At 45.6% G+C, this 11,617-nt stretch overlaps 2 protein-coding genes across 2 annotated transcripts; both read right to left on the bottom strand.

The window, feature by feature from the left end:
- Positions 1 to 535: 535 nt before the first annotated feature.
- On the bottom strand, positions 536 to 5,960 carry LOC123120631 (aspartate--tRNA ligase 2, cytoplasmic). The gene is made up of 10 exons (XM_044540633.1): positions 5,231 to 5,960; positions 4,916 to 5,026; positions 4,707 to 4,820; positions 4,059 to 4,349; positions 3,864 to 3,974; positions 3,724 to 3,777; positions 3,037 to 3,116; positions 2,849 to 2,964; positions 1,047 to 1,161; positions 536 to 896 (listed from the first exon to the last, which is right to left on the bottom strand). Exons 1-10 carry the CDS (start codon positions 5,744 to 5,746, stop codon positions 770 to 772), a joined length of 1,635 nt encoding a protein of 544 aa, XP_044396568.1. The 5' UTR covers positions 5,747 to 5,960; the 3' UTR covers positions 536 to 769.
- An 829-nt stretch (positions 5,961 to 6,789) lies between these two features.
- On the bottom strand, positions 6,790 to 11,379 carry LOC123124635 (protein PHOX1-like). Its single transcript, XM_044545222.1, has 5 exons — positions 10,142 to 11,379; positions 9,392 to 9,513; positions 8,599 to 8,782; positions 6,963 to 7,069; positions 6,790 to 6,834 (listed from the first exon to the last, which is right to left on the bottom strand). The coding sequence occupies exons 1-5, from the start codon at positions 11,214 to 11,216 to the stop codon at positions 6,790 to 6,792; spliced, it is 1,533 nt and encodes a 510-aa protein (XP_044401157.1). The 5' UTR covers positions 11,217 to 11,379.
- Positions 11,380 to 11,617: the final 238 nt, after the last annotated feature.

Here is an 11,617-nt window from a genome sequence, read left to right as displayed (position 1 = left end):
CCACATGATGAGCCTAGCACCATAGTTGAAGTAATACTCCCTTTGTAAACAAATGTAAAACGTTTTGGGAGTTTAAAAGAGTAATGATTATTGCATTTTTAGGCCTACTTTGGTTCAGGAAAATGGTAGGAATAGGAAATGAGATGACATGTATCTCACATCCTATGAGTAGGAATAGGAAAGGAGATGCCCTTTGATTCACATCATAAAAATTTTCCATTGTGTCTAGACTAATGTTTATTTTCCTATGAAATATGAAGGATAGAAAGAATTCCTTCAGGAATAGGATTCCATTCCTACAAATCAAAAGGCTCTAAAAAAAATTCTATAGAAATCCTATCCTATGAAATTCCTACAAGATTCCTATAAACCAAAGGAGGCCTTAGCTTCGGATGGATGCGGACACGTCCGTCTGCATCCCTAGGTTTGACATAAGAGACAAATAACAAAAATGACGGCAGTAGGTTTGACATAAGAGACAAATAACGAAAATGACGGCAGTATCAGCGCGCAAAAACACGGCTAGCAGACCCACTTGGAAAAGCAGACTAATTTTCATTTTGTTCGAGATTGGTTATCAACATAAGTAGCTTTGTGAGTATTAACAGAAGCTCCAACACACTGACGGTGCTACACATTGGCCATGCCATAAACTCAAACGTAATGAACAGCGCTGCACCCATCATCGTAGGTTGTTCCAGTACTTGACTAGCAGATTGGTGAAGATGATGACAACCATGGGTGCAAGCTGTCGACCCAGGAAAGAAACTTATGGCGCGAGCCTCTGTGGGTCACGAGGGAAAAGAGATGTCTTCCTGATGTTGTTGAGGGCACAGAACAGCATAACCACTCTCTCCAAGCCGACCCCGAAACCGCCATGAGGAGGTGCACCATAGCTGTGATTGTCAGCATGGGAGGAATTGAGTACCGAAGTGAAGAAAATATATGTATTACTGAAGCATTGAGATGGATTGTTGGAAACAAGTATGAGTAGTAAATACTGCAATATTACAACATCGCCGCCATACAATGAGACAAGAACAGACCTGAATGATTCAATGTACGATGCGATAGTACTCGCGTCAATTCCACACTCGATTGCACGTTTCCTCAGAAGTTCAGGCGTATGTATTCTTTGCGCTCCAGAAATAATTTCCTCACCTGTCATACAAATAAAATTGGTCAGAATCAGAATTAAAACTAACAAGCATTCATGCTAATATGCCGAACATAGCAGACAGTTTCATATGCAAAATCCCCGAAGAGAATGTGTTTGTTTAAGGTCTTTATTCGTACAGATGGGAGATTTTTGCTTCAATATTGGCGTATGTCTTTTTTTATTGAATTATTGATGGACCTAGGAAACAAGCCAGCACAAAACCTAGGCTGGGACGATGTTAGCTATCAGTGGAAGTAGCAGAGAACTTTGCTTCAATATACCAGTTTGTTTAAGTTTGTATATGTCCTAGACTACAAACTTGTCAGGAATCAGTGGAGAGTCCAACTCATGTTAACTAGGAACCTTTGTTACCTTGGACACATACATAAATAGAGGAGGTGAGCACGTATTGCTCAAGCAAGAATGATGGTTAGTCTTTTCTCACCCAAAGGTTCTCTCATCCAGGCTATGTCTATATAGATATTCTTTCAAAACCCTAATCTCTTACAAAGCATACCATCTGGACATCATCATGCTGTAAGCAAGGTTCATGAAAAGGTTGACATCATATTGTATAAACTATTTACCTGAGGCAGAAGAACTGACTTAATATAGATACTTTCTGTGCCATTATACTGTCATGCAACATCTCCCTATAACCACAACCTGTTGGAATAATCACTACATTCTACTGTTTTTATTTTGTCGACCCAGAGAAACTTCTTTTCTGCATCCGACTGGAAAACTCATCCACAATAGAACATCACTCCTATTATTCTATGGGTCTAGATATCAAAGAATATGTACAAGAAACAGTGTCAGGCAGAATAGTGGCCCTGCTCTACCCATCTAGTCCAATAGTTCTGCCATATGTCTGCATGATACCCCCTCCCGTTTCCAAAATATGCCATTATAGCTTTCAACTTCCATTCCAAATGCATCTGATCCCACGATTTTGATAAACTTTGAAACATTTTTCTCTTAAATTTGTATCCTGTTTGGTTAATTCTCATTTATCAAAATGTAGTTACAGACTAGAGTGGCACACATCATCCCAACAAGAACAAGTAACCAATGAACGTGGGTAATATGGTCATTCCTAGATGTGTACTGGGTTTTTTTGCAAAATTCCAGAAAGCACAGGTTCAGGAACTGGGGTAGCAGTATACTAGTAATTTTTATGAACCAATTAGGAAAAATGATGCCGCAAGAAACTCAACAGTTGAAAAGGGTAAACTTAATTAATGCTCCTTTTTTGTATATTTATATGTACTTTTTGTTTGAAATGAGTATTTATGGATTTGTTTTTGTTATGCTGACAATAATATTTAACATACCCAGATGATTTAATTTTACTAAAAGGAGAGGTGGTATAAGCAACTTCCTGTAATTGTTTCCTCAAGTATAAGTGGCTAGTTGCAAACAAAGGAAACGGTAACATATAGAAAGGGAAGCAACTTTAATTCCTTACAGATTAGGAACATAAAAACACTTCATAGGTAGTATCTAGAAAAAATGAAGATACGTAAATAGAAATAACAAACATTTTGCAATTTTGCATCAACTAGAAATCAAAGAAAAATAGGTCTTCAAATGTATAAAAATAACACGAAAGCTATACCCATGCAACTGGAATCATAAGCCAAACAACTTCTTTGGTAGTGTTGTAATGATTAATTTAATACTCACCTCGAATGAAAACATCAAAAGAGTTGCTGTAAGCTGGATCATCGTAGCAAGGCATGGTGTAGAAAGGGCGCACAGCCAAAGGATATCGATAGAGGATGAAAAATTCTGTGCCATACCTACAAATAACAGATAAGTTAGCTTATTTAAATTAAGTGATACAGTTACATACGTGCAGTATATCTACGTACTTCTCCTTAACAAGCCGACCAAGTTTCTTCTCAGCTTCAGTGTTAAGGTCACCCATAGGCTCGATTTCAGTTCCGGCTTCCTGCCAAACAGACAAGTCATCCATAAATCTTGTCCAACTGAACTCATAAGTGAGTTCACGGTAACCGCCAGCCTTTCACCCGGCCTGATTTCCGAAGAAAACTAATCCCTCGTTTCAAAATGTCAAGCACATCCACTGATCATGTACTCTAATTATTATTTTCAGCTACGGAGAAACAATTCTGCTAGCGATGTCAGAAAAGACTGCCAGTTTCTACCAGTTTTTCAGCTAACAAGAAAACATGATAATGGTCAAGCTGGAAGTACCGGTTGGTAGATAGCATTTGTTGAAAACAAAATGTCGATACACACTTCAAATTGGTAGAAAAAAAATGCAAAATATAACAACACCAATTCATATGCGCTGCGCCACTGCAGTATTTACTATTATTCATAGTTTGAAGAACATATAACCACTTCAAACAACTATTAACAGTATGTTTCTTGTTTCACAGGAATCTCAATTAGGACAGCTCAATCAAAACACCAGTAATATATAGGGCTATTAAATTCCTAACATCAATCACACTGTGAGAACACAAAAGAGCATACTGTATGCAAGTGAATGTCACCATAATGATGAAATAGACAAGAGTACAAGCTAGTACCTTCAGCATTTTAATCCCTTCCTCATACGTCAGCTTCAAGGTTTTCTCTAGGTACTGTATAAAGTAGAAGAAGTTGAGACAGTAACTTAAGCAAAAGCATACATATAACAAACACAAGACAATAAGGAGTAATGTTTTACCTTCAGAGGTTCAAATGGATACTGCCTATTTATTGTCTCAAGTTCCTTCTGACAATTTTCATTCAAGTGTTTGAATATTGCAACAAATAAGCCATCTATGATATCACAAACCTGTGTACAAAAACCAGTACCTGGTCACCATCACTTCAATAAATGAACTAAATGAAAGACTTATTTCCTCCAAATCTTCCTTACCTCAAAGTAGTGCTCCTTGATCTCCATCTCAGCATCCAACCCGATAAACTCACACAGATGCCTGTGAGTGTTTGACTTTTCTGCTCTAAAGACGGGACCAACCTCAAACACGCGGCCAAAGCCACCACAGATGCTCATCTGCTTGTACAATTGGGGAGATTGTGCTAAACAAGCAGGCTGGCCATTGTACTCCAGCTTGAATACAGATGCACCACCTTCACTTGATCCACCAATCAACTTTGGACTGTGGATCCCGATAAAATTCTCCGAGAACAAAAATTCTCTAAATTTCTGCATGTGTATCCATCAATAGTTACATGTATGAACCAAAAGAAGAAAATAAACATTACATGCTACAGAAATACATAATAAAATATATCTGCATGAGATGCCACATGAATGTCACGAACATAAGCATAGTTTTGATGAACAATATCTCATGCTGCATGTTAAATATATAGGTTTGTGCAAGGTGCCTTTTGCTGGTAGATGGAGATACTAAGATGAAAGAATGAACCGTGACCATTTAATAATAACAACGCACGTGGTGCTAGACATAACAGAACATGCTATATTTGTTACAGCAGCATGCCTTGCTGCATGAAATGTAACAGTCGGTCAGTGCAAACAAGGACAAATAGTACTCACGTTCTCAACATGGCATTGGATGCGGAAGATTGCTTGATTCGCAGGTGTCCGCAGATCGATAGCTCGATAGTTCAAGCGTGTGTCCTGGAGAACACGTACCAGCTTCTCCCCATTCTGTAACCATGGCAACGATAAGAGTCATAGAGCAAAAGCTGGGCGCCTCCTGCAAAGAGGAAGAAGGCAAATGAAAGAATTTGCAATGGACGTACTTGTTCAGCCTTCTCGAATTCTGCCTCACTCCGGGCTGCGTCCTCAAGGTTGATCGGAAGTGTGGGGATCGCCCTATTGATGCAGTAGACCTTCCTAACCTGGATCTCGACCTGCCAGTCAAAGAGAACACACAAACAATTGATCATCTAGGCACACTATAACAGAAATTGTAACGAGTGTGCGCTTGATATTCTGAATTAGGCGACAACAATTCGAATCATCAAATAAGGAAGGTTACAAAGCCACCATCTAACCATGCGCATGATGGTTGCGACCGATGACGAGAAACGACCAAACTGGCCCAGATGACTGACCTGCTGCGTGGTGGCCTTGAGGGGCTCCTTGGGGAGGGTGACGACGCCCTCGACGTCGACGATGCTCTCCTTGCTGAGGGAGGTGGCGAAGCGCACCATCTGCGTGCTGACCCCGGAGTCGGCGCTGGCGACGAGCACGCACTGCACGGTGCTCATGCTCTGGCGCAGCACGACGAAGGCCATCTTCTTGCTGACGGGGCGCAGCGTCTGCGCGGAGCCGCGGATGAGCACGGAGCGGCCCGCGGCGGCCTCGTCGAGGTCGCCGATGTCGGTCCAGGACCTGCCGGAGATGGCCTTGGACTGGATCTCCTCGACGGGGACATCGCCGTAGTTGGCCGCGAAGAGGTCGGCCTCCTCCGCCTGCGGCTGCTGCTGCTGCTGGCGCTGCGACGCCTTCCCGGCCTTCTCGGCCTTGCGGGCGTCCTTCTTCAGCTGCTTCTTGCTGATGGTCGCGGCGGAGAGGTCGGCCTCGAGCTCCTCCGTGGAGGCGGAGGCGGGCGCGGGCTCCGACGACATCGCGGCGGTGGCGGGCTGGCGGCGAGGTGGAGCGGGAATAGGGTTTAGCGTGTTCTGGTGGGATGGGATGGTGGTGGAGCGGGTGAACTTGACGACGGGACGCCCTCGATGGACTGGGCTTAAACTTAAGGTCGGTGTGTAAGCCTACCGGCCCAGCCCGTCTGTGTATTGGCTTTGGCGGCCCCGGAAAGGAACGCAAAGAACTCAGGTCAAAGCCACTTCTGCCTGGAAATGGTAGAAGGTGTCTTTTTGCCCGGTATTTGTAGATTCAGTTTGGCTTTGCGGTGGACGGTAATATGCTGTGGGCGGGATGTGCCGAAGTTTGACGGGGAAGCAACGCACTTGTCTTGCTCACGGGATCGTGCTGGGTTCATGCTAACCGTGCCGTTCATTGGTCTTCCAGGGTAGCACCACGGTTTTGACCGCGACGACGGCGTCTCGCGCCGTGGAATGAAGCCCCCCATGGATTTGTAGCGGCAGCTGGACTTTTTTCTTAGTTGGTGCGGCAGCTGGATTGGGATTCTATATTGAGCAAGTACAATAAGATCACGTAAGCAAAATATAATGAATACTACTTCTATATCTTTGCTTTGTTGAAGAAGAGAGAATAAAAGCGAGTTGTGGAATAAGAACTAGCTATAGCACGAGGCCCAAGACACTTTATGTGATTGTAAGATGGGTCCGTCATTAATAAAATAGTACATATTTAAAACTAACTATTATGTTGGCTCTAATGATATGGCAACTATTATAGCTGATTGCTGGCTATATTATAAACCATGCTCTAAAACGGTCGAGGCTTCGCGGTCTTCGATTGTTTAACAAGGTTTTTTGCTAGAGCGGGTGCGTTTGATAGGATGTACTCCCTCTTGCATGTGTGATTTAATTGGGCCTAGACAACTGAATGTAGCTTAGTGGTAGGGACATAGTCTTGTGTACCAGACAAGTCGGGTTCGATCCCATGGGGTTTGAACATTTCAATGATGTTTCTGGCTCCTTTGGTCTTCTTTTTTTCTCAACTCGGCTGGCTAAGCAAATGCAAGCTAAAAACCATGTTCTGCATGTAGTTTGCTTATGTCCTCTCCGACCTGGTTGAGAACAAACACACGCATGGTGTTTGGTTGCAGGTCTTCTCTAGACATCGATAAAGTGTGTGGTGTTTAGTTAGATGTAACACATGTGGTCTGGTAACCTCTTTTTGAAGTGATGAGGTTACCAGCGCACTCATAGGCACAACGTAGATAAAACCTGCAGGTAGAGCTCCATTTCCTAAATCAAGCACCCACTGGCTGAAATTTTCCAGTTCAGCACGGGAAGTTTCATCTAACCCACCACAAGATAGTTGCATATTACTAGTAGATAAAGTGAGTATCTTAATGTGTGCCACAAGGGAGATTTTGTGACAGTGGCATTCACTATATGTGGTCTTGTACCTCCCTCAATAACCGGTAATATCTGCCTAAGGTCACCGCCAAGAACAAACATCAAGCCACCAAACGGTTTGTCTGCTGATGATGGGTCGGAGGCAGCAAGGATGTCTCACGGCGACCTATCAACTCTCTCAAAACATTTGCTATGTGTCATCAGCGCCTCGTCCCATATAACTAAAGAGGTATGTTCAATCAATTCGACAAGCATGGTACCTCTTTTAATATCGCACATGGTGTTTTCTTGGATATCAATAGGAATTCTGAAACGGGAGTGTGCCATCCCTCCCTGGATTTTGAGTGCTTTGAGCCTCACATCCGCTCCCCTGCCCTGATACAGGGGCGCCTCATTCCGTCGACTAGCTCGGGCCCTCCGCTAACACTGCTTCCGGCCCTCTACCGCTGTCGCGTGTGTTGCATGGAGCAGGGCGGCGCCATCTTCCCGCGGCCAAGCCATCCGGTGGTGCACCCGACACCGGCTCCGATGGAGTGGAGGCGGTGCAGGGACAAGGCCCACACCTGGCTCTGGATGCGGCGGCGGCTGCAAATATATATATATATATATATATATATATATATATATATATATATATATATATATATATATATATATATATATATATATATATATATATATATATATATATATACCCGCCTGCTCCGGATGCATCCAGAGCAGGGGGAGGACGCAGACAAAAACGTGCCGCCGCCGGGGGTGCTGATGGTGGACCTGTTGGGCGCACCAGGGACGCGTTGTTCTCTCGTGACCCGCCTTACGCAGGCCCTCCTCGCGACCGCCGCGGTCGCGTTCATGATCTCCGCCAGCGACTTCCAGACCGCCACTGCCTTTCTGCAAGTGTTCCACATTTTTCTTCCGTAGGTTTTCAGAGTTTTTACAAACCAGAGTACAGCGAGAGCACCCGGAGAAGTTGATGCACACAGATAGTTAGCAGTAAAAGATTATAGAGGTTGAGATAGCTAGACCATCGTGGATACAAGTAGTAGGCAAGAGGCAGGGTCGGCCCTAACATTATGGAGGCCCTAGTGCTATTTAGAACAATGAACAATAATATTAGTAACATATATAGTTTCAACAATATATATCATATATCATGAAAAAAAAGCATTAACATAAAAAACATCTTTTTACTTAACAAATAAAGTCTTAATACACCATCTATGTATGATTATATGTAGCAAATATTGATTGTAATGTACTCAACTATAAATAACTATTGAATAAATACAATATGGTGAAATGTGTCAAGGAGGGGGGTATATGCCCTTGTCCATGTTGATTTTTTTGTTCTGCAATATATATTTTTATAATTTATGTATACAGATATACTGGGCCTTATTTAAGATGGGCTCTAGGCCACCGTACCTTTTGCCATGTAATCAATTTCCTTGTATAGATGGACTCACTGTTCTTTCCATCAGCCACCTTGTAGTAGTAGCGGCTTTGCAATGCGTGTAGTGCCTCCTTTTGGCCACCGTGGACGTCTATAGGCTTCCCATCAAGCGCTCCTTTCGGAATCTCCGAATTACCACCATATTCTTCATTGTGGATTGGGTTAGTCACATTTTCCCTGTCATTCCGTCTGGACTCCTACACTAGAAATGCAATCCTGAGACCAACTCCAACACACAACCCCATCCGGTCCGCGTCTGTCCATTTGGGCCCAAACGGACAAACCGCGCGGCCCAACGCGCAACCACATCCGCATTTTTTGTTCATTTCGCGTCCGACCTGCCTAATTTCCAATGTAAAATTACGCCCGTTTTGCATCCACCCGGACGTCGAACGGACGCCCACGCGCCCACTCCTCGTCCGCCTCAGGCCCGTGTGGCAGCTGCCCACCTACAACTTGGTTGGTGCTAGTATGCCACGTGTACGACATGATCTGTGTATCTTGTAATGAGAACGTCATATATAGCGGCCACAATGCAGTGCACCTTGTCCTTTGTGTGTGCAGCAGAAATATAGGAGGTATATCTATATATATTCAAGTAGAATCACTTTTCTGATCCATGCTTGGCCGCAGTAAACAGGCATAGCAGAAACAACCTAAGTCTTAACACACACTCGGGTTGTTAAATGACAAGCAGTAGCGGCCAACTCTTAAACATCCCACACAAAAAGTCTTAAAGATGCAGAGATAACTTCCTAGGCATCCAAGGCAAAGGCCTCCTCGTGCTTCTTGCACTTGGTCACCACCTCGACGTCCTCATCATTGAAGGCGGTCACCTTTAGGATGGTGGGAGTCGCCAACTCGAAGGTGACAAGGTACCCTATCTTAATTGGACGAACAATGACGTCCAGGGTGAGACCGTCGTTGTCTTGTTGATCATTCGGATTGTCACCCTACAAGCACAGTCGGTGTTTGTCCACGGCACGGGTTCCTCTGGGACGATGGCAAGTGCTTGGTAAACTCGAGTGGCATCGACAGACACTTCAACTTGAGTACAAGGATGATCCTGCATAAAGTTGTTTGGGTCGGCGTTGACAACGTCATGGATAGTACTCACCACGTCGATCTATCATTCATGGGCCGATCAAGAACCACCGACAACCGAAGAATGGACACACAAGTTGTGGTCCTTGACGTACTCAAGATGGTATTCTCCAAAAACTTGATGTATACTTCAAGGCAAAATGCCTAAAAACAGATATGTCAACCAAACGCGTCCTAAACCAATTGAGCCGAGGGGTCCGTGATCCAGATCGAACCGAATAGCTTTATCCGTATTTCTTGGATTACAATGGATCTCCTTACTCATTTCAGTGAGTCAAACATACATTTTGGGAGTTAGACCACCGACCACCGTAAATACATTTCATCACTCAATATGACCAAACGTACGACATATATAGTATGTGCCTGCTACTGATCGTGCGACAAGCACGGATCAACAGAGTGGTGTTCCCGAATCGGCTGATCGGGGCACGACACCCGTTCGCGATTACCTTCGGTTACGTACAACCGAAGTGGCCCTTGGGACCGGGAATTCGCTTCATCGAACCATGCGCTCTGGTCCGTAGTCGAGTCGACCGTTACCAAGTCACCCCGGTCGTCCTTGAAATTAACAGACAATTCCTTGAGGTCGGGGAACTTGCTCCGAGCTATGTCCATCAACTGAGCCAGACCGCCATCCTGTGGAAGCAGCGCAATCCTCCTGACATCCCCTTCTTCTCCGAGAAAAAGCTCCACGCATCTCGTCGCTCCAGAGCCATGCTCTGCGTTGTCTCCGTCTTCCTGCTTGTTCTGCCCACTCTGATCGCCTACATGCGCCTCCTCCTCCGTCTGGCCACTCGGTGCTTCTTCCCCGTCATTGTCGTCGTAGCTCGCCTGCTCGTCGTCCTGCTCACCGTCACCGTGGATCAATATCGCCTCCGCGTCCTGATCATCCGTCTCCGTCGAAACGGCCTTCTTAGCAGGGTCTGCGGCGGTAGCGATGGTACAGCTGAACTGCTTGGCCACCTTCTCGCTGGCGGAGATGACCTTGATGAGGTCGTCCAGCGACCGGGCCTCCTGCTCCAGCAGGAACTTCTTCTCCTCCATCTCCTCCCGGAGGTTCTCGAGGAGCTCCAGCGCGACCGCGTTGTTGGGCTCTAGGGTCAGCACCTCCTGCACGTCGACGCAGGCCAGGTCCAGCCGGTCCAGCGCCTCGAAGCAGCGCGCCCGCTTCAGGAGCGCCTTGGTGTACCTCGGCGACGCGTCCAGGGCCATGTTGCACCGGTCGATGGCCTGGTGGTAGTGGTAGTCGTCCTCGGGGCGGTGCGCGTTCATGTGCATGTAGCACGCCGCCACGTTGCTGTGGAGGGAGGCGATGTCGTTCTCGTTGTACGCGCGCGGGGCCCGAGGGGACAGCCGGATCGCCTCGTCGAACTTGAACGCCGCGCCGTCGTAGTCCCGCAGCCGGAACAGCGTCGTGCCTTCCTGCTTCAGCTCCGTCACCAGCTCCACGATGGCGGCGTCCTCGTCCTTCTCCGCCTCCTCCTCCAGCTCCGACGTCTCCGGGTGTTCCTGTTCGCTGCTCATCGTGTGAGTTGCACCGGCCGGTTGATTAGCTTAGTCTCGGTCGATCTCTCTTCTCCTCCTCAAACAATCAGTGTCTTTGCTCTGCCTCAAATTATGCGAGACTCCGGCCCTTGTGCCCCAGATTGCTGCATGCATGCCAAATCAAAGGAGTGGAGCAGAGGAAGAAGCGGAAGGCGTGGCAAGTCATGCCAACCTTTCTCTTTCTTCTCTTGGAGAGCGAGAGCAATGGGTTGCCAACCGTCCATGGTCGTCCACGCTTTCCCTTTCTTGGTTGCGACTACATTTATTCTGGGGACCTCCAGAGCATTTTATTTTACTTTTTTCAAAAAAATTACTCCGCTAGCATCTTTATTACTTCCTCTATAAACAAATATAAGAGCGTTTAGATCACTAAACTAGTG

This window comes from Triticum aestivum, chromosome 5D (assembly GCF_018294505.1).
Source record: "Triticum aestivum cultivar Chinese Spring chromosome 5D, IWGSC CS RefSeq v2.1, whole genome shotgun sequence".
Lineage (NCBI taxonomy): Eukaryota > Viridiplantae > Streptophyta > Magnoliopsida > Poales > Poaceae > Triticum > Triticum aestivum.
The sequence above is the reverse complement of the archived record's forward strand: the minus strand, read 5'-3'. Positions and strand labels throughout refer to the sequence as shown.

What these genes read in the sequence shown, in the direction of transcription:
- LOC123120631 (XM_044540633.1), bottom strand. Translation starts at nt 5,746, where the DNA reads ATGTCGTCGGAGCCCGCGCCCGCCTCCGCCTCCACGGAGGAGCTCGAG. An exon ending in TCAAGGCCACCACGCAGCAG is followed by an intron (nt 5,027 to 5,230) that starts GTCAGTCATCTG and finishes TTTGACTGGCAG; the next exon opens with GTCGAGATCCAGGTTAGGAA. An exon ending in GGTCGGCTTGTTAAGGAGAA is followed by an intron (nt 2,965 to 3,036) that starts GTACGTAGATAT and finishes TGTTATTTGTAG; the next exon opens with GTATGGCACAGAATTTTTCA.
- LOC123124635 (XM_044545222.1), bottom strand. Translation starts at nt 11,216, where the DNA reads ATGAGCAGCGAACAGGAACACCCGGAGACGTCGGAGCTGGAGGAGGAG. An exon ending in TCGGTTGTACGTAACCGAAG is followed by an intron (nt 9,514 to 10,141) that starts GTAATCGCGAAC and finishes ATGATCAACAAG; the next exon opens with ACAACGACGGTCTCACCCTG. An exon ending in TCAATGATGAGGACGTCGAG is followed by an intron (nt 8,783 to 9,391) that starts GTGGTGACCAAG and finishes TTTCTAGTGTAG; the next exon opens with GAGTCCAGACGGAATGACAG.